Below are 23727 nucleotides of genomic sequence, written 5' to 3'. Positions count from 1 at the left end.
ACACAAAAAGGCACTCTCCCTAGTAAAGGAACCTCACTATTTGTACATTCCTACTTCTCATTTATATCACCAGGGAAGAGGTACAGGGGCCTGAAAACCTACACTCAATGATTCATAAGTTTCTTCTCCTGTGCCATCAGATTTCTGAACAGCCGATGAATCCACTATATTGTTATTCCATTTCTTCAACCATTTATTTCTGTAGTTTATAATAATCGAGTCCTAGTGCTGTGCTGCTGCAAACCAATTAATTTCACATGATACAAGTCAGTGATAATAAATCTGATCCTGATTGAAGGCGATGAGGTGAATTGTGATTTTTTTTCCCTTTCTGTCCTGTCACATTTATATTTTTGCATATGAAGAATAAACAGACAGAAACAAATGCTGCCTGCCTTTCTACATTCCAACAAGAATCACCTCAAAAGCATTCTCAGATTGACTGAAGTATACCCATATTACAATCCAAATTCCGTACTCAACCCATGGATACCTTTCCAGCTGCACGATCTTAATGGATCCACTTCAATAAAAGTCATCATTGTAAGCCAAACAGTGACTAATTGTGTTGTGTGTGTATATGGACTTTTGTTCTTTGAAAGCTGGATTAAAACCATACTGACACAAAATTCACCTGGAGATTTTAAGTAATTCTGGATTTGGATCATCATTGGAGTGGCCAACTGCATCCAATTCATAAAATTCAAGATAGTTTACTGTCATTCTTCAGTACACAAGTCTTCCCATGAGGCGGCGCGGCACGGCAGCAGCGGCCTTTCAGACCTGGTGTTACTTTAATTTAATTTTCTATTTTAAATTTGATACACAATTTTCAATTAGGGCACATGGATAACAGAGCGGCTACCTACCATCGCCAGATACTACTACAATACAGAGATCGCCCAAAAACAAACCTCCACAAAGATCTGCTGGCTGAATTACGCAACGTCGGCTTGCTGAGGGGAACGGGCCTACAATCCTCGGACTTGCCTGATGCTGGGAGCCGGAGATGGAGACGTCGAAAGCGATGTGCGAGGAAGCAGAAGCGAGGCAAACGGGCAGGGCAGGGGTCCGTGCCAGGCTCAAAGCAAACCCTAGCCGGCCGGCTCTCCCGTCCATTCTGCTCTCCAATGTCCGCTCCCTGGACAATAAAATGGACTACATCCGACTCCAACGTAATACTCGACGTGAGTACAGAGTTTGCTCCGAATTTCACAGAGACATGGCTCACTGATGGGATTTCGGATGCTGCCATCCAGCTAGACGGGCTAGCTTTGTTTCGTTTGGACAGAGATGCAGCTGTCTCCGGTAAGGTCCGCGGTGGCGGTGTCTGTGTTTATATCGACACGGAATGGTGGAAGAACTCTGTGCTGGTTTCCAGACACTGCTCATCGTTAGTGGAATTTGTGGCAGTTCGATGCAGACCATTTTATTTGCCACGGGAATTCACCTCTGTCCTTATATTCGGTGTCTACATTCCCCCCAGCGCTAATGCTAAGGAGGCGCTCTGTGAACTGTACGGGGCTATTAGCGAACTGCAGAATGCACACCCTGATGGTCTGTCTATTGTCGCCGGTGATTTTAACCCCGCGAACCTTAAGTCAGTGCTCCCCAAATTCCATCAGTATGTGGACTTTGCAACAAGGGGGGAGAACGCATTGGACCTGGTTTACACAAACATTCCCAACGCGTACCGGGCAGAGCCCCGCCCCCACCTCAGTTACTCAGACCACATCTCTGTTATGCTAATCCCAGCATACAGACCGCTTGTCAGGCACTCCAGACCAGTTTAGAAGCAGGTGAAAACCTGGCCAGCAGGAGCCATCTCTGCTCTTCAAGACTGCTTTGAGCACACTGACTGGCACATGTTCAGGGAGGCTGCAACCGATGGTGACTCTACCAACTTAGAGGGGTACACAGCATCAGTGACCAGCTACATCAGCAAGTGCATTGATGATGTTACTCTGTCCAAGACCATCACTATACGTGCCAACCAGAAGCCATGGATGACCGCAGAGGTGTGTGCGCTGCTGAGGTCCCACGACTCCGCCTTCAGAGCAGACGACAAGGCAGCTTTAACAACAGCATGGGCCAAACTGTCCTGAGCCATCAGAGGGGCAAAGCGTGCACATGCCCAGCGAATCCACAGTCACTTCCAGGACAGCGGCGACACGCAGCGCATGTGGAAGGGCATCCAGGACATCACCAATGACAAGACAACATCACCTGACTGTGCAGGTGATGCCTCCCTCCCAAATGCGCTGAATAACTTCTACGCCTGGTTTGAGGCGGAAAATGACGTGGCGGCGAGGAAGTCCACCCCTCCTGCGAATGACCAGGTGTTGTGTCTCTCCGTAGCCAACATGAGAAGAACCCTGTGCAGGGTCAACCCACGGAATGCTGCTGGACCAGACAACATTCCTGGTAGAGTGCTCAGAGGATGTGCAGACCAGCTAGCAGATGTTCTCACTGACATCTTCAACATCTCCCTGAGCAGCACCACCATTCCAACGTGCTTCAAGGCCGCCACCATCGTCCCCATGCCGAAGGAGTACACGAGTCAGCTTACAGGGAGGAGGTGCAGCGGCTAACGGACTGGTGCAGAGCCAACAACCTGTCTCTTAATGTGAACAAAACAAAAGAGATGGTTGTTGACTTCAGGAGGGCATGGAGCGACCACTCCCCGCTGAACATCGACGGCTCCTCGGTAGAGATCGTAAAGAGCACCAGATTTCTTGGTGTTCACCTGACAGAAAATCTCATCTGGTCCCTCAACACCAGCTTCATAGCAAAGAAAGCCCAGCAGCATCTCTACTTTTTGCGAAGGCTGAGGAAAGTCTATCTCCCACCCCCCATCCTCATCACATTCTACAGGGGTTGTATTGAGAGCATCCTGAGCAGCTGCATCACTGCCTGGTTCGGAAATTGCACCATCTCGGATCGCAAGACCCTGCAGCAGATATTGAGGTCAGCTGAGAAGATCATCAGGGTCTCTCTTCCCGCCATCACAGACATTTACACTACATGCTGCATCCGCAAAGGAAACAGTATTATGAAGGACCCCATGCACCCCTCATACAATCTCTTCCCCCTCCTGCCGTCTGGGAAAAGGCTCCGAAGCATTCGGGCTCTTACAACCAGACTATATAACAGTTTTTTCCCCCAAGCTATCAGACCCCTCAATACCCGAAGCCTGGACTGACACCTTGCCCTACTGTCCGGTTTATTATTTATTGTAATGCCTGCACTGTTTTTGTGCACTTTATGCAGTCCTGTGTAGGTCTGTAGTCTAGTGTAGCTTTCTGTGTTTTTTTTTTATTACGTAGTTCAGTCTAGTTTTTTGTACTGTGTCATGTAAACCATGGTCCTGAAAAACGCTGTCTCATTTTTACTATGCACTGTGCCAGCAGTTATGGTTGAAATGACAATGAAAGTTGACTTGACTTGACTAAAGGAGAACAAAATGATTGCTACTCCAGATCCGAAGCAGCTCAAAAAATACAATAAATATAAAAAGTAATCCTATAAACACATTGCACAAGTAACTGCTGAGTTGGCCATATATACATACAATTAGCATATATACATAAACTGACTGTATGTACATAAAGTGACACTAGGTACAGGAGTACCTGCACAGAAGGTGACTAAAAGGAAATGACAAAGTGACTCTAGGCAAGAGGAACTCTTCTAGTAGCAGCAGAACAGCTAGAAACACAGTGGCACAGCGATTCTTAATGCTACAGTTACACAGAAACAAGTGGTCCCTCTTCCATTCTATTATACCAACATAGTTCTTCCTTTGCTACTGGAGGATAGAAAAAGACCAAAAGATATCTTGAGTAGAAATAGTCATATAAAAATAATCACAATCATAACATATACTAGAAAATGTCCCCAAGTAATTTATATTAAATTGTGGCGTAGCTTACACACATAACTTTATGTTCAGAGCAAGTACAAACATGGGATAAACTTAAGATTTCAGTGCAAAGGGACAGTCACATCAACAGTGAAAGAGCTATTTTTTTGAGCATTGCCTACCTCCAACTCATTTTCATCAAAAATGGCCAAGAGATTTTCAGGAATTAATTCATTCAAGCCTACACGAAAAAAAAATAATTATTGGCTTCAAGTTAATAAGTGAGATGACTTAAGAACAAGAGAATATTACAAATGCAAGTTTCTTTTTATATATTTTCATTCTGCTTTTTGGCTTGCTGCTTACATCAGGTGGACAAGAGCGTGCTTTGTGCTCCTAAATCACTGTTATTACCCTGGCAGCTAGAGAACTCAGTTTAGGCAACCATGACTGCAAGACTACCCTCTGCTGATCAACTGCCTTCTCATTGTGAAGGTGATTGTAATTTGCTTCCTTTCAACATCTAAAGCAAGAGTTAATTTTCTCACACACTTAAGTGCTCCCTCTTCCACTTCTTTGGCACAGCTATGTCGACAGCAATGCTGGTGTGGGAATGTGTTACACTTGCAGACTGGCCCCAGCGCATCCTCAGATTGTGTTGGTTATTAAGGCAAATGGTACATTTTAATTTATGTTTCAATGTGCATTTGAAACATAAGTTAATAAACTGGATTCTAATATATGGCATTCATGTTATCCAGGACCCTACCCAGAAAAGGCCAAGGCCAGGATGGAGCTGGCTACATTTCCTTTCATAGAAATGGAGATCTTTCCCCACCCCTATATCAATGCAAGCAATGAACTGTTAACAAATATTTACTAAATCTGTCACAATGCAAGCATCAGTTCCTTTTTGATTGTTTCCCTCCCCTGTTGGGAACATTGTCCCCATTGTACAATTTCCTCAAAAAATTTATTACAATATATATTGAAACCTTTTAAGCCTATTACACCATTCAATAAGATCATGGCTGAATCTGTAACCCATCTATGCACTCATTCTCCTTCCCTTTTGATCCTCTTGTCTAAAAATCAATGAACGCAGCCTTGAGTATGACAGAATATCTGTAGCCACTTGGGGTTGAAAGTGCCAATGTTTTGCAATCCATTGGAAAAAAAAGTATTCCCATTTCAGCTCATGGATAATTCCTAATCTTGAGAAAATGCCTCCAAATTCTTGATTCTGCACCCTCTCAACAACCCTTTATAAATCTCTTACAACTTTATAAAGCTCTCTCAGTATCTATTTCAATGGCTCTTCATTTGGCCTTAGATCACCTGGACAATACAAACACCTATATCAGGGTGCTGTTCATTGACACAATCATTCCTACTGTCCTGATTGAAAAGCTACAGAACCTAAGCCTCTGTACCTCCCTCTGCAATTGGATCCTCAACTTCCTAACCAGACCACAATCTGTGCAAAATGGTAATAACATCTCCTCCTTGCAAATGCTCAACACTAGCACATCTCAGGGATGTGTGCTTTGCCTACCGCTCTGCTCTCTCTACACCCACGACTGTGTGGCTAGGCATAGTTTATATGTTATCTATAAATTTGCTGGTGGTACAACCATTGGTGACAGAATCTCAGATGGAGACGGGGGCATACAGGAGTGAGGTCTACCAGCTATTTGAGTGGCGTTGCAGCAACAAACTAGCACTCAATGTCAGCAAGACCAAACAGCTGATTGTGAACTTCAGAAAGGGTAAGACAAGGCAACATAAACCAATTCTCAGAGGGATCAGAAGTGGGCAATTTAAAGTTTTAGGTATCAACATCTCTGAGGATCTAACCTGGACCCAACATATCGATACAGCTATAAAGAAGGCAAGACAGCAGCTATATTTCATTAGGAGTTTGAGGAGATATGGTTTGTCATCTAAAACACTTGAAAACTTCTACAGATGTATTGTGGAGAACATTCCAACAGGCTACATCACTGTTTGGTATGGAGGGGCTACTGTACAGGATCAAAAGAAGCTACAGAAAGTTGTAAAATCAGGCAGCTCTATCATGGGTACTAGCCTCTGTAGTATCCAAGACATCTTCAAGGAGTGGTGCCTCAGAAAGGCAGAGTCCATTATAAAGGACTCCATCATACAGATATGCCCTCTTCTCATTGCTGCTATCAGGAATGATGTACAGAAGCTTGAAGGCACACACTTAGCAATTCAGGAACAACTTCTCCTCTGCCATCCAATTTCTAAATGGGCATTGAACCCATGAACTCTACTTCACATTTTTTATTATTTGTTTTTCCACTATTTTTCACTTAACTATTTAATATACATATATATGCATACTTACTACAATTGATATTTTTCTATATTTATCTATATATTGCATTGTACTGCTGCTAAGTTAACAAATTTCATGATATGCCGGTGATATCAAACTTGATTCTGATTCAGTATTTAAGCTATCTCAATGACTTTATCTTCTGCATTTCAGTGAGTACAAGCCAATCATGCTGGGTCATTTCTCACAGAATAACCTCAAAAATAATCCTGAGAATGAATTACCAGAATGGCTCAGGGAGTGAAAGGGTTAACATATGATGAGCATTTCATGGCTGGGGATTTCATCAAAACGTACTGAATGTTTAAAGGTCTAGATAAAGCGGGTGTGGAGAGAATGTTTCCTGTAATGGAAGAGGGTGCAGTCTCTGAATAGAAGGACATCTCTTTAGCAAGAGTGGTGAATCTGTAGAACTCATTTCCTTTGGAGGCCAAGTCATTGCGTAGGTTCAAAGTGGAGGCTGACAGGTTCTTGATTAGTAAGGACATCAAAGGTTATCAGAAGAAGGCAGGAGAATGGGGCTGAAAGGGAAAATAAATCAGTCATGACTGAATGATGGAGTAAATGGTTTAATTCTGTTCTTATATCTTTTGGTCTAAAAAAACAGGAATCAGTTTACAGATTACAAATTTACATTTAACTTCACTAGCTTGAAAGTGGCATTCTGCTTCTATTCACTTCCTTTAAAGTCCTCATGAAGGGCCCCAGCCTGAAATGTTGACTGTTGATTCAGCTCCACAGACACTGCCTGACTTGCTGAGTTCCTCCAGCATTTTACACGCGCTGCTCTGGATTTCCAGCCTCTGCAGAATCACATGCTTAAAATGACTTGAGTTTCACCATAAGACAATCATACCTTTAAGGAAACACTCCACTTCTTGGCGCACCTGAGTGGCTAGTCTGTATTGTGCAAGCATGTTCAAGTAGAATATCTTGTTGTCATTGGTTACTGGTACCTGCACACCCCCAGCTATCAGCTCTACAACCTGAAGAAGAATGAGTACACTCAGAGGGATGATCCAAAAGAAGAAATGTTCTTAGTCATTTTGACAGTAAGATCAGTAATGCTAAATGGGACATTGCATCCAGGGTGTCAGGATAACAAGCAGTTGCAAAGCCTTACGACAGCAGTTTAATAAAAACACACCAATGTGGTGTGGAAGGCCACAGTGGTGCAGTAACTTGAGAAGCTGCCACAACTCCGGTGACACACAAGTTAAATCCCCACCTCTGGCGCTGTATGTGCGGACTTTGCACATTCTCCTGTAACTGAGTAAACCTCCCTCAGGTGCTTTAACATCCTCTTACGTCCCAAAGATGTGCCAGTAGGTTAATTGGCTACTGTAAACTACTCCTGGTGTAGGAGGGTAGCAGGAGATAAGAAGGTGAGCTGATGAACATGTGAGCAAGAATAGGTTGCAGAGGAATTAAGGGGGCAGTGCACTAAGCAGAAATGGTAGGCTGAATGACTTCCTTCTGCGTTGCACAAGAATGAAAAGTGGAGGCTCATAACAGAAACCCCAAGGTAGGGACTCATCTTTAATAAAGAGGGCTTTAGGAGTTTACGAATTAATGAAAATACAGCACTCCAAAAGCAATCTTAATATTACTCAATATCATTATGAAACAACTACTACAACGGAGAATTGAATGAGGCAACCTCCTGTCATCAAGAAAGGAAAGAACTCACATTTGAGTACGTTCTGCAAACAGGTACCTATGAGGAGGGTGTTAAAATGGTTAAGGTAAGAGGTAGGAAAATGAAAAAAAAGATATAAAAAAATTGCATTTAAAAATATTCACAACAGAAAGCAGACTTCAATCAGATTAAATGCATGGAACATTTGGTAAGCAGGCCTATAATCTTACTGGGCAAACACTGAAGCAGATGATGGAAAACATTAAAACAATTGTATTCCAGACAAGAATTAAAGTAGTATGTTAAATTATGTGATGAGTAAGACATGAAAAGTAATAGTCAAGAGAAACAGCTATTAAATACAGGAAAATAGCAGAAGAGAAATTAAGAAAAACATGAAGCATTAGAAAATTATGAATAATTTTTGAAGTATCAATACAAAAGGAATGGGATAAATGGATGTTTCTCAGACTGAAAATAGGGTAAAATGTATTTCATGCCTTTGTGTAAATGTTAAATAAAGGTATTGTCAAAGGACAAAAGAACCGAAGGAGTAGTAGTAAAATTTCTTGATAGCACCATGATATTGGCATGTAAGGAGTCAGAGAGAAATGACAAAGCTGTGAAAGACATACGATGATGAGAAATACATAATGCATTCTAGAATAAGTCTGAGAAAATGTATGTTTTAAATACTAAGACGTTTTAAGCAGAGAAAAGTAGTAAACTAAGAAAAATCCAGATACAGTACGCTATTGGATTTTAATTGGATACTTGGAGACAGATTATAAAGTGCTATGATTTTTGTTTTATGCAATCTTAGGCTACCTTTGGTATGTAAAAATTACAAGAATTGACAAGAAAGCTTATAAATGGACACCATTCAACCCATTGCAAAGCTTTTTTCCATAACTTTACGATTTTTTTTGGTCTCTATAATAGAGTCTTCTTCCACCAATATTTAAAGCAATTTGTTCTAGAGCACAACCTTCTGATATATTTTAAAATCTACATATATTTACACAAATTTATCAGGATGTTGCCCAAGAGTGAGGGGTTGGTTATGAAGCAGGGTAAGAAGATATATCTAGGAAAAAGTATATAAGGAATGATTTAATTGCGATCTTCACGGTCATTAATGGACTGGCCTTGATGGGACGAATGGCCTAAATTTCATCCACACGGCCTTATGGTTACAATAGCAATACCCTAGATGATATCTTTAACACAGCAAAAGGGCACATGAAATTTCATTTCAAATGCTGGTATCAGCTAAATATTTTGCAACTCTACCTTTTCCAACTGTCCTGACTTGTTGTATTTTTCCTCAGCAAAAACGAGATCCATTTCACTCACATCGTTGTTCAAAATATAACAAACTTTACTCTTGTAGAATTCTGGATCATCTGTTGCAAAATACTGCAAGAATGTGGAGATGATATTTTAAATTGCAACATCAAGGCCAACACACTGGTGATTAGCAAACCAGAAAAGACATGTAAATTGAAAAAAATATATTTTTAACTAAAAGAATTACTGACATTTTTACAAATACAGGAATACCGATTCCCTTTTCTTAAAGGCAGCCTAAATTTTCTAACCTGCGTCATGACTTAAGTCTGCAATTAACAAGCAATTTATATCAAATGCAAAGCACAACTCAAGAAACAAACTCATTTGCAAAACATCACCATTGCATATTTAATTTTCATGGACTCTAATGCAAGGTTTCAGTCTACAACCAAAATAAAGTGCATTTATCCATCAAATGCCTTCCCTATTCAAGCTCCCTGCATCTGAAAATTCATGATTGGAATACACTAGCTTCATCCCTGGAAGTAATTGGTAGCTAATTATTAGTTTCAAAAGCAGCTGAATATGACTGGATATGGAGTAGAGATAGAGAGATAGTGGGGTGGGATGGGTTGGGGTGGCTGCAAGGGAAGGTCGAGTATAAAAGAATCCATTCAGATTATTTTAAAAGAGTCGAAAAGCATGCCATACAAGTAAGAATATGGTCTAAACTTTCTTAAATTTGAGGGGTATGTTATTAGGAGGAAGAAACCAATTAAGATCCATCCCAATATCACTTTTTCAAAAGCATCGATTTGCTTATCCAATGTCTCATGTTACTCTGAACCATTACAAGTAAATACGTATTGAAAATTAAATGCAAAATACAGTGCATGCAACAAATAAGGAAAAGAAACAGAAAATACTGGAGAACACTCAGCAGGATAGGCAGCATCTCGGAAGTGAAAGAGTTAATGTTTCAGTCCAATGACAGAACAAAGCCATTAGTAAAAGGGCACAACGATGGGGCTAGATACAGCTCTAGTGACCCAGGTTCATCCTGTCCTCAGAGTCTGTGTGGAGCTTGCACAATCTCCCCATAACCACTTTGGTTTGCTCCTAGTATTCCTGTTCGCTTTCACATCCCAAACTCATGGGCTGATTAATTAATCAATTGAGATATAGCGTGGACCAGGCCCTTCTGGCCCTTCAAACCACACCCCTTAGCAATCCCCGATTTAACCCCAGTTTAATCACAGGACAATTTACAATTACCAATTGAACCTATTAACTGGTACATCTTTAGACTGTGTGAGGAAGCAGGAGTACCTGGAGAAACCCACACGGTCACAGGGAGAACATACAAGCTCCTTACTGAAAGCGGTAGGAATTGAACCTGGTTCATTGATGCTGTAAAGCATTGTGCTAACCACTACCCTACCATGCCATCCTTGACTACTGTAACAAAAAAAGTTATCCCCAGTGTGTAGATGAACAGAAGGATCTAGAGAGAAGTTGTTAGGAACATGAGGGGGAATAAATTGGAGTTAGTATTGGATGTATAAAATTGTGTGATTGATTGGTAGTGTGAACTTGATGGACTGAAAGAGGTTTCATTTCCATGTTCTTTCACGCTTTGATTTAAAAAAATTGTTTTATTTTATTTCACTACGGGTATTAGGAATATGTATGACAAAGCCACAAATAGCCTTAGTTTACCTTATAATGCATCCGGAGTCCAATAATTTGTGCCAAGAAGGAACGGGTAAACCGAGCGCAAACCAGCTGTTTGTAAGCCCCACCTAAGGAAGATTCATACAAACACTTCCCAACTACTTTCCCTGCAAACTCATACAACTTTGGTCGGAGATGAGGTGGCCGTTCTGGGTTTGGGTGCACCTGAATAGCCAAGAGAAAACTGCTGGTTAAGTCATTAAATTTTAAAAACCATTGAAAATACCAGAAATCTGAAATTAAGAAAAAAACGTAAGATGCTGGAAATCTCAGTAGGTCAAACCATGGCATTTTTTCCTGTATTTTCTGGTATTAAAGTCACTAATTTTATATAGTGCAATATGGTTCATAGTTGTTACTAGCCTCAATGTCCAGATTCATAGGCAAAGAAAATATAAGCTTTTATTTATATAATGCTCTTCAAAACCACTGGATGCCTCTAGGTCCTTCATTATCCACAAAACATTGTATCAGAATAGGGAAACACAGCAGCCAGGATTCACTAACAGTACAGCAAAGAATCACTAAAAGATATGGGGAAACCTCTGAACTGATGATGAGAGTGATAAACATCTACCAGGGCGAGTGCAGAATTCCCAAGTTGTTCCTTTAATTAGGTGTTTTATTTTTATATGGGAGGACATACTGAGCCTTGTGTTTAACAGTCCCACTGAAAAACAAGACCATTTTAGCACCCTCTCAGTTCCTACAATTTTCAGGCTACATCCACACTACGCCGGATAAATCCGTAACTGAAGCTTTTTCTCTTTGTTTTTACCCTCCGTCCACACTAAAATGGCGTTTTCGTCCCCCAAAACCAGAGCTTTTCAGAAACGCTTTCCAGGGTGGGTATTTTTGAAAACGCTGCTCGGGCAATCAGTGTGGACGGGGGTAACCGGAGACTTTTGAAAACGCTGTCAGATGGCAGCGCGCTATTTCATTGTTTTCTTAAACGCAACCTAACAATTTCAAAACAGACGGCAACGAGACTGAAGCCAGAAGAGTTAGAAATGTACTCACCAAATACTTTGACCCATAACTTAATGAATAAATAAGTATACTGTACTCACTTTGCCCTGTTTTCTGTCCTTGCTCGTATGAAGGTGGTTTACCTATTTATGCAAGTACTTCTTTGACAATAGATGTGTAACAGCCTAATGTAACATTGTATGGAAATACAAGATAACACTGATGCAGACATGTTTTATACATTTAACAAGGTGCTTTATTAATGCAACAGAGTTAGTCAGTTTTTCAATGTTCTTCGTCAGCCAGGTCAATCTGTCTGTGAACTCCCTGTCGGTTGCCTCCGTACGCTCCAGTATTTGTTTTTTTAACTTTTAATTTCTCCTGCGTGAGAGTCTGTCGTTTTAAGTTTTTTCTAGTCTGTAACTACACAAACGCGCACTTTTAGGGCGAGATTCGACACCAAACATGTTGCTTGTTTTCGGTAGATGTGTCCTGCGCATGCGGAGGAGGAGGAGATTCGCCGAAATCTCCGTTTCAATATGGATAGAGATATTTTCAAAAACACATAGTGTGGATGCCTATCGTTTTTACGCGAAAACCGGCGTTTTCAAAATTATCCGGTCTAGTGTGAATGTAGCCTCAGACAGAGGGTATAACGTTCCTACTGGGCCATAGTTAACACCTAGACTTGTCCATGCAAGGAATTTTCACACAAAAATAAACTAACAATTATCTCTTGTCTTGAAGCAAAAGAAAATTTAATACTAATAATTACTAAATTACTTACTTTATTTGCAAGCAGTTGCTTCAGACTCATATATATAGAACTCTTAAAACCAATTAAGAGGTTTCATGCCACATTTAACACTATCCCTCATGCTGAAGGGGGCAGGCTTCACCATTTTCTAGTTGTTACAATTAACCAGCAGTTTGTTCAAATGCAAATATGATTTCTTAGAATTGATAAATAGTAATTTATTACCATTTGAAATTGAATAGTTATAAGGCTTTTTTTAAACAATTGAAAGTTATACTTACTAGTCCCTGGTTATTGTCACTGAAGTGCACGAACAGGGTACTACTTGTGTCAAAGAGAGCTTTACAGGTCAACTCAAACCATTCCCTGCGTGGTCCACCCCAATCTAGTGCTGAAACATCAGATAAATGTACCTTAGATTCTATCAGTATTTCCTTAGGAAAGCATTCCTTTTGTTCCCATTGTTCCTTTTAACTTCATCATTATTTCTCCAAGATCAGTATGATTTCTATATAAAGAACCCTTGGCCAGAAAGAGTTCAAAGTAAAATTTATTATCAGATTACATACATTTCACCACATCCCCATCAATATTGGAGGAGTTGTGGATGGAGCTGTAGGTTGTTGAAGGTTATAAGAGGATACAGACAGGCTGCAGAGTTGGGCAGAAAAATGGCAGATGGAGTTCAATCCAGACAAGTGTGAGGTGATGCATTTTGGAAGGACAAACCAGAAGACTGAGTACAGGATTAATGGTCACTTACTTAAGAGTGTGGATGAACAAAGGGACCTTGGGGTTCAAATCCATACATCCCTCAAGGTCGCTGCACAGATTGATAGGGTAGTTAAGAAGGCCTATGGGATGCTAGACTTCATTAACAGGGGGATTGAGTTCAAGAATAGAGAGGTCACGTTGCAACTCTACAAATCTCTGGTGAGACCGCACTTAAGTATTGTGTTCAATTCTGGTCACCTCATTATAGGAAGGATGTGGAAGCTATGGAGAGGGTGCAGAAGAGATTTACCAGGATGTTGCCTGGTTTGGAGAACAAGTCATATGAAGCAAGGTTAGCAGAGCTGGGACTTTTCTCTTTGGAGCGTAGAAGAATGAGAGGGGACTTGATAGAGGTCTACAAGATTATGACAGGCATAGATAGGGTGGACAGTCAGTACCTGTTTCCCAGGGCACCAACAGCAAACACCAGAGGGCATATGTACAAAATTAAGGGAGGGAAGTTTAGGGGAGACATCAGGGGTAAGTTTTTTTTAAAAAACACAGAGGATTGATTGTGAGTGCCTGGAATGACTTGCCAGGGATGGTGGTGGAGACTAAAACATTAGGGGTATTTAAGAGCCTCTTGGACAGGCACATGGATGAAAGAAAAATGGAGGGTTATGGGGTAGTGTGGGTTTAGTACTTTTTTTTAAGGATTATATGGGTCAGCACAACATGGAGGGCTGAAGGGCCTGTACTGTGCTGTAGTGTTCTATGGTTAATAATAAGTATACCGTTTTGGATACTGTTGTTGGGGACGACCTATCAAGGACAAGTTGCAGTGGTCACATCTCTGGTACAGAGACTGGACCCTCAGCTCAGAAGGGAAGGAGGGAAAAGAGGAGAGCAGTAGTGATAGGGGATTCAATAGTTAGGGGGTCAGATAAGAGATTCTGTCAGAGAGATCGAGAATCCTGTATGGTCTGTTGCCCCCCTGGTGCCAGGGTCCGCGATATCTCGGACTGAGTTCTCAGTATTCTCAAGAGGGAGGGTGAGTAGCCAGATGTCGTGGTCCATGTAGGGACCAATGATGTGGATAAAAAGAAGGAGGAGGTCCTGCAAAGAGAGTTTAGGGAGTTAGGTGCAAAGTTGAAGGTCCGGACCTCCAGGGTTGCACTCTCAGGATTGCTACCCGTGCCATATGCTAATGAGGCTAGAAATAAGAAGATAATGCAGCTAAATATGTGGCTAAGAAGTTGGTGCAGGAGGGAGGGCTTCATGTTTCTGGACAATTGGGCCTTGTTCCAGGGAAGGTGGGACCTATTCCGATGGAATGGGTTGCACCTGAACTGGAGGGGGACAAACATCCTTGCGGGAAGGTTTGCTAGTGCTGCTCCGGGGGGGCCAAACTAGAATTGTAGGGGGAGGGGAACCAGAGTGTTAGAGCAGACAGTGAGGTGGAGGAGAACTGCGAGAACTGCAAGTATAGTGCATGGAGTAAAGCCAGATCTAACATATAAAGAAGCTTTGAGAAAAGAGAAGCAGTGTAAAGGTAGTGGAAGTGAGCAAGGTCCTCAATGAATACTTCTCTTCGGTATTCACCAATGAGCGGGAACTTCACACAGAGAGTGGTGAATCTGTGGAATTCTCTGCCACAGGAAACAGTTGAGGCCGGTTCATTGGCTATATTTAAGAGGAAGTTAGATATGGCCCTTGTGTCTAAAGGGATCGGGGGTATGGAGAGAAAGCAGGTACAGGGTTCTGAGTTGGATGATCAGCCATGATCATACTGAATGGCGGTGCAGGCTCGAAGGGCCGAATGGCCTACTCCTGCGCCTATTTTCTATGCTTCTATGTTAATGACAATGAGGATATTATGAGTGAGGTTGATATTCTGGAGCATGTTGATATTAAGGGAGAGGAGGTGTTGGAGTTGTTAAAATACATTAGGAAGGATAAGTCCCCAGGGCCTGATGGAATATTCCCCAGGCTGCTTCATGAGGCAAAGGAAGAGATTGCTGAGCCTCTGGGTAGGATCTTTATGCCCTCGTTGTCCACAGGAATGGTACTGTAGGATTGGAGGGAGGCGAATGTTGTCCCCTTGTTCAGAAAAGGTAGTAGGGATAGTCCAGGTAATTATCAACCAGTGAGCCTTACATCTGTGGTGGGAAAGCTGTTGGAGAAGATTCTTAGAGATAGGATCTTTGGGCATTTAGAGAATCACGGTCTGATCAGGGACAGTCAGCATGGCTTTGTGAAGGGCAGATCGTGTCTAACAAGCCTGATAGAGTTCCTTGAGGAGGTGACCTGGCATATAGATGAGGGTAGTGCAGTAGATGTGATCTACATGGATTTTAGTAAGTCATTTGACAAGGTTCCACACGGTAGGCTTATTCAGAAAATCAGAAGGCATGAGATCCAGGGAAGTTTGGCCAGATGGATTCAGAATTGGCTTGCCTGTAGAAAGCAGTGGGTCGTGATGGAGGGAGTACAGTTGGATTGGAGGGCCTAGTGGTGTCCCACAAGGATCGGTTCTGGGACCTCTACTTTTCGTGATTTTTATTAACGACCTGGATGTGGAGGTAGAAGGATGCATTGGCAAGTTTGCAGACAACACAAAGGTTGGTGGTATTGTGGATACTGTTGAGGATTGTCGAAGATTGCAGAGAGCCATTGATAGGATGCAGAAGTGGGCTGAGAAGCGACAGATGGAGTTCAACCCGGAGAAGTGTGAGGTGGTACACTTTGGAAGGACAAACTCCAAGGCAGAGTACAAAGTAAATGGCAGGATACTTGGAAGTGTGGAGGAGCAGAGGGATCTGAAGGTACATGTCCACAGATCCCTGAAAGTTGCCTCACAGGTAGATAGGGTAGTTAGGAAAGCTTATGTGGTGTTAGCTTTCATAAGTCGAGGGACAGAGTTTAAGAGTCGTGAGGTAATGATGCAGCTCTATAAAACTCTGGTTAGGCCACACTTGGGAGTACTGTGTCCAGTTCTGGTCGCCTCAGTATAGGAAGGATGTGGAAGCATTGGAAAGGGTACAGAGGAGATTTACCAGGATGCTGCCTGGTTTAGAGAGTATGCATTATGATCAGAGATTAAGGGAGATGGGCTTTACTCTTTGGAGAGGAGGATGAGAGAAGACATGATAGAGGTATATAAGATATTAAAAGGAATAGAGTGGACAGTCAGCGCCTCTTCTCCAGGGTACCACTGCTCAATACAAGAGGACATGGCTTTAAGGTAAGGGGTGGGAAGTTCAAGGGGGATATTAGAGGAAGGTTTTTGAATTACTCAGAGAGTGGTTGGTGCGTGCAATGCACTGCCCGAGTCAGTGGTGCAGGTAGATACACCAGTGAAATTTAAGAGATTACTAGACAGGTATATGGAGGAATCTAACAACACACACAAAATGCTGGTGGAACACAGCAGGCCAGGCAGCATCTATAAGGAGAAGCACTGTCGACATTTCAGGCCGAGACCCTTCGTCAGGACTAACTGAAGAGAAAGATACTAAGAGATTTGAAAGTAGTGAGGGGAGGGGGAAATGCAAAATGATAGGAGAAGACCAGAAGGGGTGGGATGAAGCTAAGAGATGGAAAGGTGATTGGCGAAAGTGATACAGAGCTGGAGAAGGGAAAGGATCATGGGACGGGAGGCCTCGGGTGAAAGAAAGGGGGAGAGGGGAGCACCAGAGGGAGATGGAGAACAGGCAGAGTGATGGGCAGAGAGGGAGAGAAAATATGTCAGGGATGGGGTAAGAAGGGGAAGAGGGGCATTAACGGAAGTTAGAGAAGTCAATGTTCATGCCATCAGGCTGGAGGCTACCCAGCTGGTATATAAAGTGTTGGAGGAATCTAAGGTGGGGGGGGGGGGGGGGGGGGTGGATATATGGGAGACAAGATTTAAGGGTCAGCACAAAATTGTGGGCCAAAGGGCCTGTACTGTGCTGTACTATTCTATGTTCTATAACCCTGAGATTCTTTTCTGTGGGCATACTTAGCAAATCTATAGAACAGTAATTGTAAACACTAGGAAATGTAAACTGTAAACAAGCTGTGCAAATGCAGATACAAATAAGTAGCAATAAATGAGCAAGAAATTTAAAAATGACATCCATCAATAGAGTCCTTAAATGATTGTAGTTAACCCCTTTTGTTCAAAAGTCTGATGGTTAAGAGGTGGTAACTATTCTTGAGCGTGAGTCCAAAGACATTTGTATCTTCTAGCTGATGGCAGCAGCAAGAAAAGAGCATGGCTGGGAATTAAGGATCTTTGATGATGGACCCGAGTAGTGGAAGTGAAATTATGATAGTTTTGTTTTTGCAAAATGGATTAAGGAGGAGAACTTTGGTTCCTGTGGTTGCTGTGTTGAAGGCAGTTGCTAAGGGAAAGATATGTCCGTGAAAGCAAATTTTAGCAGATATACAAAAAAAAGTAATAAAGTTAACAGCGACAGTGAACTTGCACAATGAGTCAACACCAGTGGTTCTCTCTATACTACTTCCTATTGTGATGTACTACAGTAATTATAGTACATGAGATGTGATCAGTCTAGTTTCACGTACCATCTTCAGACATAGATTCTACTGTTTGTGCTGTGTCTTAGGTACTTACTATTCTGTACTAGCTTAATATGGCCTGGCTATGTATCTCCTAAATTAATTGATAACTATTTCTTAGCTACTTCAACATAGTTGATTGTATCATACTGTCCTTCCTTAAATAGAGAAAAACAAAAATTAGAGATGGCACAATATTTTCACTGAATCAGACGAAATGGCACAGCATACACAAGAGGCCAAATGATGCACTCCTGCATTCACTTCTTATAATTCTTCTGCAGTGTTGCAAACGAAGGGCAGATGCTGACACAAGGAGGGAATAAGAGGTCAATTGTTCTATATCCATTTTCAATTATATTACAGCATTAAAGGAGATCCATAGGATATTGACACAAGGTATTCCCAGGGAAAGATCGTGCATGGGAATTAGAGACAAATACTACTATAAATCCTACAAAATGTAGTGGATTCTGCCCAGTACCTCACGGGTAAAACCCTCCCAACCATTGGGCACATCTACATGAAACACTGTCGTGAGAAAGCAGTATCCATCATCAGAGATCCCCACCACCCAGGTCATGCTTTCTTCTCGCTGTTGCCATCAGGCAAAAGGTACAAGGGCCTCAGGATTTGCATCACCAGGTTCAGGAACAACTACTACCCCTCAATCATCAGGCTATTAGGGGATCAGGGGATAAATACAATCACATGCTCCATCGTTGAAATGTTCCTGCAACTGATGATCTCACTTAAGGACTCCTTATCTCATGCTCTTGTTATTTATTGCTATTTATTTATATTTGCATTTGCATAGTTTTTTGTCTTCTGCACTCTGGTTGATCTTTCATGGATCCTGTTATAATTGCTCTTCTACAGAGTTGCTAAGTATGCCCACAGGAAAATGAATCTCAGGGTTGTACATAAGAGACATACATGTACTTTGATAATAAAATTTACTTTGAACTTTAATTAACAAACTGAACCCATGAAATTAACATTGTTGACTCTGAACTAGCTCCACAACTCATGGGTACTGAAGATGGACTAAAAAGCTCCAGAATTCATATGATGTTGTGCCACTGAATAAAGCATCAACATGATGTTTCCTTTATTAAAATAAATGAAACTATTAAGCTGTGCTGTTTGATGTTAAGTAAGAATACAGTTACATATTTTGGGACTAAGTCCTGACGGAAGTAGCTGAAAAAAGTTAATGCATCCAAGGTAAATTCAACACCACCCAACCAAAATCTATGAAGATCAATGTTATATCAACTTTTTATTTTAGGTCTACATTTATCAATGTTGTCTAATTAGATTTTACATTTAACCACAAAACACTTTTGGAATTTTTTTTCTCTTTAATACTGACCTTCCTCATCCTGAAAAATAACCTCAAAATTCTTGCTCCAATCAGAGGCTGAGAAATTTCTTGTGGCTTTCATGGACTAGTGACACACAGAAATGTAAAAATGAATTTGTAGACAAAGTTACCCATTAAAATCTTTATTAATTGATGTAATAAAATTTGATTTTTAATCTAATTCCAATGTTACAATGCTTCAGTCAAACAAATACAAGTTACTACAAATACAATATAAAATATACCATCCTACTAATGAGCATTCCAAAGTGAAAACGGCTCTGAAGGACAGTTAATGACATTACTGTTTAAGTAATGATCTATTAACTATTAGATAACTATTAGAAAACAGATGGTCAGTAAACCACATTAAACCTACCGACTCAAGGAGATTATGCCGGCTGACTTTAAGTACAATCTTTGTATGTGGTCGTTTCACATGGATCTGACGGAGTTCCCGCTGAAAGAAATTCACTTTATCTTGGAAGGTTTCAGAACCCCCTAGTAAAAGGAGAAAAAATACTTCCTTTTAATATCTATAGAGGCTTAGAAAGAGAAACAGATACCTGCAAGATTGGTTCTATACAAAAATCAGCTGATTCATCACAAGAATCTCAAAAATAAAATGGCTTCAGTACTCCATATGGGATTCACATCGTATGTCAAAGCTCATTTAGAAGAAGCCAAGACTCAATTTAACTTTTCATCCCAACCTCATCATTCCTGACTGTATAGCATTCCCTTTATGTTGCTTTAGCCGACAGCTTAGATTATCTCTTCAATTCTCCCAATTAGAAAAAACCAGCTGGTCTCCTTGCACAATTAAAATGTCAAATTACATGGCAGATAATAATTTTCAATGACTGGTTACAATATATGGCACAAACGTCATGGATTACAGTTGCTGATGTATTAAAAATATTAAATGTCAAGAACAACTCTAGGGAGTCATTTGATACCAACGTATACTTATGCAGAAGGGTGGGAATGAATTGTAGTGACAGAAGACAGCTGCAACCCAGGAGGGAAATAAATGTTGAATGATCTAAAAAGACCAGATTTTTCTTTATATTAAATTACTATTTTTGTTCTTTCTCTAAAATAGGCCTGTTATGGTGTAGTTCTCAGGCATTGAGACAGGTTGTAAACTGATTCAGTCACATAAAGATTAGAAAGACAGATCCAAATTAATTTGGCTAACAACTATTCCTCTCCTTTGTGCCCTAGTAAAAGTCTAATATCCACCTGGCAAATCTTATGAGCCCTGCCCTGCCACTCAAAAATCAGGGGACCAAATTCTCATCCAAGTCATATTTGGCAGAATTTTGACACTCAAGGACCTCTTTAGTTGTTAGATTCAATTTTCCCTAAACGTTAACAGCAATGCTCCCCTTTCTTTCCCTTGACACCTATTCACCAATAAAACACAGTTTTCCATTCTTACCAATGTTGTTATGCAAGAAACTGATAAATGTTGCTGCCATGATGTTTCTCTCTTTGCAACTAAGTTCCACAGGAGGTTGTATCCCATCATCCACAACTAATGTTTGGAACTTGTGCACTGGGTCTAGACCATGGTAGTAAAACTGAGAATAAAAAGGCACCATGTTACATATTTTCACTGATTTGTCCCCCTTCTTTCAACATATCAATTAACAAAGTTTTGAAGCGTATACCATAATTGTGTTGCTAGATTGCATGTTTTGCACCCAAGCAATTTCAGTAAAACTCTGGACAGTGACAGATCTTTTGGCTTAAAGCAGAGATTTTAAAAAAGGTTCAAAGTTGAATCTAACCCTGTCTTCATGGATGCAACAGTAGCTCACTAGACTGCAGCTAATCCTTCATGCGCATCTGTTAAGAGACCACAGGTAGGGTCTTGATGGTACCTTAACTCAAATAACTGTTGGCAATCCAATATCAGATAAATCTTGACAAATATGAAACACGCCACATGATGCACCTATCCATTCTGCAATTTAAACTCCACCACAATCCCCAGAAATTGGACATGCAGAATTCAGACCCACCTTTGTTCCTGGACATACTCTGAAAGTGAAAAGTCTCCATGGAATGATTTTCAGGTAAAATTCCTTCACCGAGAATTGCTAGAAAACAAATATTCTGTTTACTATTCAATTTAGACTATTTGCCAGGTAAGTTGGTTAATTAAGATTTCATGTTTTGGATGGACTTTGTAGAGAGGCAAGGTTCTACATTAAGAGCTTTGAATAGCATTGATAGGGTTAGCCAAGTTTACAAAATAGAGAACAGGTTATGAAATATATACCTGTTGCCCTCCAGGTCAAAGAAAGAAGCAAAAAAAAAAAGACCAGATTCCTGCAAAACAGACACTTTCTACATATAATTATGATCATAAAGAGATAAAGAGATGATAGTTCAGTCCCAATTGCAATGAGGAAGCTTCCTAAAGAGATAAATAAATAGAATAAGTTACCTGACAGTAGAGAGCACTCTTGTAAGTATACTCTAATGAGAATGAATCCTGCAATGCTAAACCACAGGGCTTAACATTAACCCTAACCTCTTCACAGGACAATTTACAATGACCAACGAACCTACCCTTTGGACTGTGGGAGGAAACCGGGAGCACCCGAGGAAAACCCACACATTTTACAGAAAATACATACAGGCCCCTTTCAGAATGGTGCTGGAATTGAACTCCAAACTCCAGAACACCCTGAGGTGTATTAGCGTCATGGTGCCCACTAACAAGAGATCTTATGTGATAATAAATCTAATTATGATCAACTGTAAATACGATAGTTTTCTCTTCTTAGCACCTCAGAATCAGAAGCAGAATCAGGTTTATTATTATCACTGTCATGTTGTGAAATTTGTTATTTTCTGGAAGCAGTACAGTGTAATACATAATGATAAAATTACTGTTACAATAAGAAATATTAAAATAATTAAATAAAGAGAGCAAGATAGTAGAAGTGTTCATAGACTGTTCAGAAATATGATGGTGGAGGGAAAAATCTGTTACTAAAACGTTGAATGTGTGTCTTCAGGCTCCTGTACCTCCCTCTCTGATGGTAGTAATGAGAAGAGCACATTTCCTGGGTGATGAAGGTCCTTAATGATGGATGCAACTTCCTTGAGGCATTGCCTTTTTGAAGACGTCCTCAAGGAGGCTAATGACCACAATGGAGCAGGCTGAGTTTACAACCTTCTGCAACTCCGATCCTGTACACTAACATCCACCATACGTCCCTCGGAAGAACAAAAAATTTCTTTGGAAGCTGTTTATTAAAGGCAAACTTGCAGATACATTTATTGTATTGAGTACGGGCAGTCCGTTTTTGTTCTGCTTGACTTATTGCACATAATACTCAGGAGCTGCATCATTATATTGATATTATTATTTCAAAATATTTTAACCTTCCATCAACTTAGAATTATAATTTGTAAACACAGTGTAAGGCACTGTGCAATACACCCTCAGGGCTGAAGGAGAGATGAGTTTTGACTCTTGGTCTGTGGCTTCTAAGATGGCGGTTGAAACCAGTAAGGTAATGATAGACTCTGCCAAAGGTGGGACAGGAGGTGCTTGGTATCAGGGCCTCACTGGCTGCCCAGGCAATTCAGATAGTTAAATGTGATACCTGTGTTTCAGGAGGGCTTGAATTGACAAGGATAGAAGACCCTGCCTAAACTCACTGGTCACCTGCCTTTCTTCTGGCAGAAGGCATATTCCCAGAACAGTGAAGAGGCCCAGTGTAGCACAAAACCACTTCAAAGCACAAGTGACAGGTTCAGCTATCCTGATTACCTTGTCAACTGATGGGTCCCACCAGTGTTTAAACTAAATATTCAAACAGCATTGAAGAATGTTAAACCTATTAAAAAATGAAATTCAAACCACAAAACATTTGCACACAATTAAAATAATTATTAAATGCACTGAAACTAATTAAAGTACAAAAGTTGTTAAATTCTCCTGAACAATGCCCCCCCCCCCCCCCCCACAGTTACTTCCTTTCACTCATTCTAAAGACTTGCAGATTAAACTAGCTCAGTGGGCAGAAAAGAGTTGGGAACCAGGAGGAGGCCTGCCTTCTATCCTCATATCTGTGAAGTTCACACACAGAGCAGCTGTTGGACTTTAAATTCAACAGAAAAATACAAGTGCCCTGAGAATAATTCTTAAATACATTAGAGAACTGTACTTCAGCTGATTTCTAGGAACCCTGAGTTAGAGCATCTCATCCAGATCTAAACAGCTTGGAATGGCAACCACTTTGCCCAAGAATGAAATAAATTGCAGTGTTGTAAACGCAGCCCACTCTACCATGAAAACCAGACTTTGTCTATTCTTCCTTCTGCCTTGGGAATGCAGTGAACAGAATCAAAAACCCCTTCCAACATGGTCTTTTCTAACTCTTCTATTAGAAAGAAGATACAAAAGCTTAAAAACATATGCAGCTAAGCTCAGGGCAGCTTC

General features: G+C 40.9%; 1 protein-coding gene across 10 annotated transcripts in view; it reads right to left on the bottom strand.

Moving 5' to 3' along the window:
• The window catches only part of arel1 (apoptosis resistant E3 ubiquitin protein ligase 1), an 88707-nt gene that overhangs the window by 12669 nt on the left and 52311 nt on the right, over window positions 1-23727 (bottom strand). For 9 of the 10 annotated variants that reach the window (XM_073039247.1, XM_073039253.1, XM_073039244.1 and 6 more), the window contains 9 exons: window positions 21290-21367; window positions 20704-20845; window positions 19639-19760; window positions 19269-19344; window positions 12898-13007; window positions 10876-11055; window positions 9157-9282; window positions 7081-7210; window positions 4045-4103 (listed from right to left, as the gene is read on the bottom strand). In XM_073039247.1, coding sequence (XP_072895348.1) covers window positions 4045-4103; window positions 7081-7210; window positions 9157-9282; window positions 10876-11055; window positions 12898-13007; window positions 19269-19344; window positions 19639-19760; window positions 20704-20845; window positions 21290-21367 — 1023 coding nt within the window. The remainder of the gene's footprint in view (window positions 1-4044; window positions 4104-7080; window positions 7211-9156; window positions 9283-10875; window positions 11056-12897; window positions 13008-19268; window positions 19345-19638; window positions 19761-20703; window positions 20846-21289; window positions 21368-23727) is intronic. The other variant, XM_073039254.1, reaches the window with a different exon arrangement.

The sequence above is a fragment of the Hemitrygon akajei genome, chromosome 3 (assembly GCF_048418815.1).
Source record: "Hemitrygon akajei chromosome 3, sHemAka1.3, whole genome shotgun sequence".
Lineage (NCBI taxonomy): Eukaryota > Metazoa > Chordata > Chondrichthyes > Myliobatiformes > Dasyatidae > Hemitrygon > Hemitrygon akajei.
The sequence above is the reverse complement of the archived record's forward strand: the minus strand, read 5'-3'. Positions and strand labels throughout refer to the sequence as shown.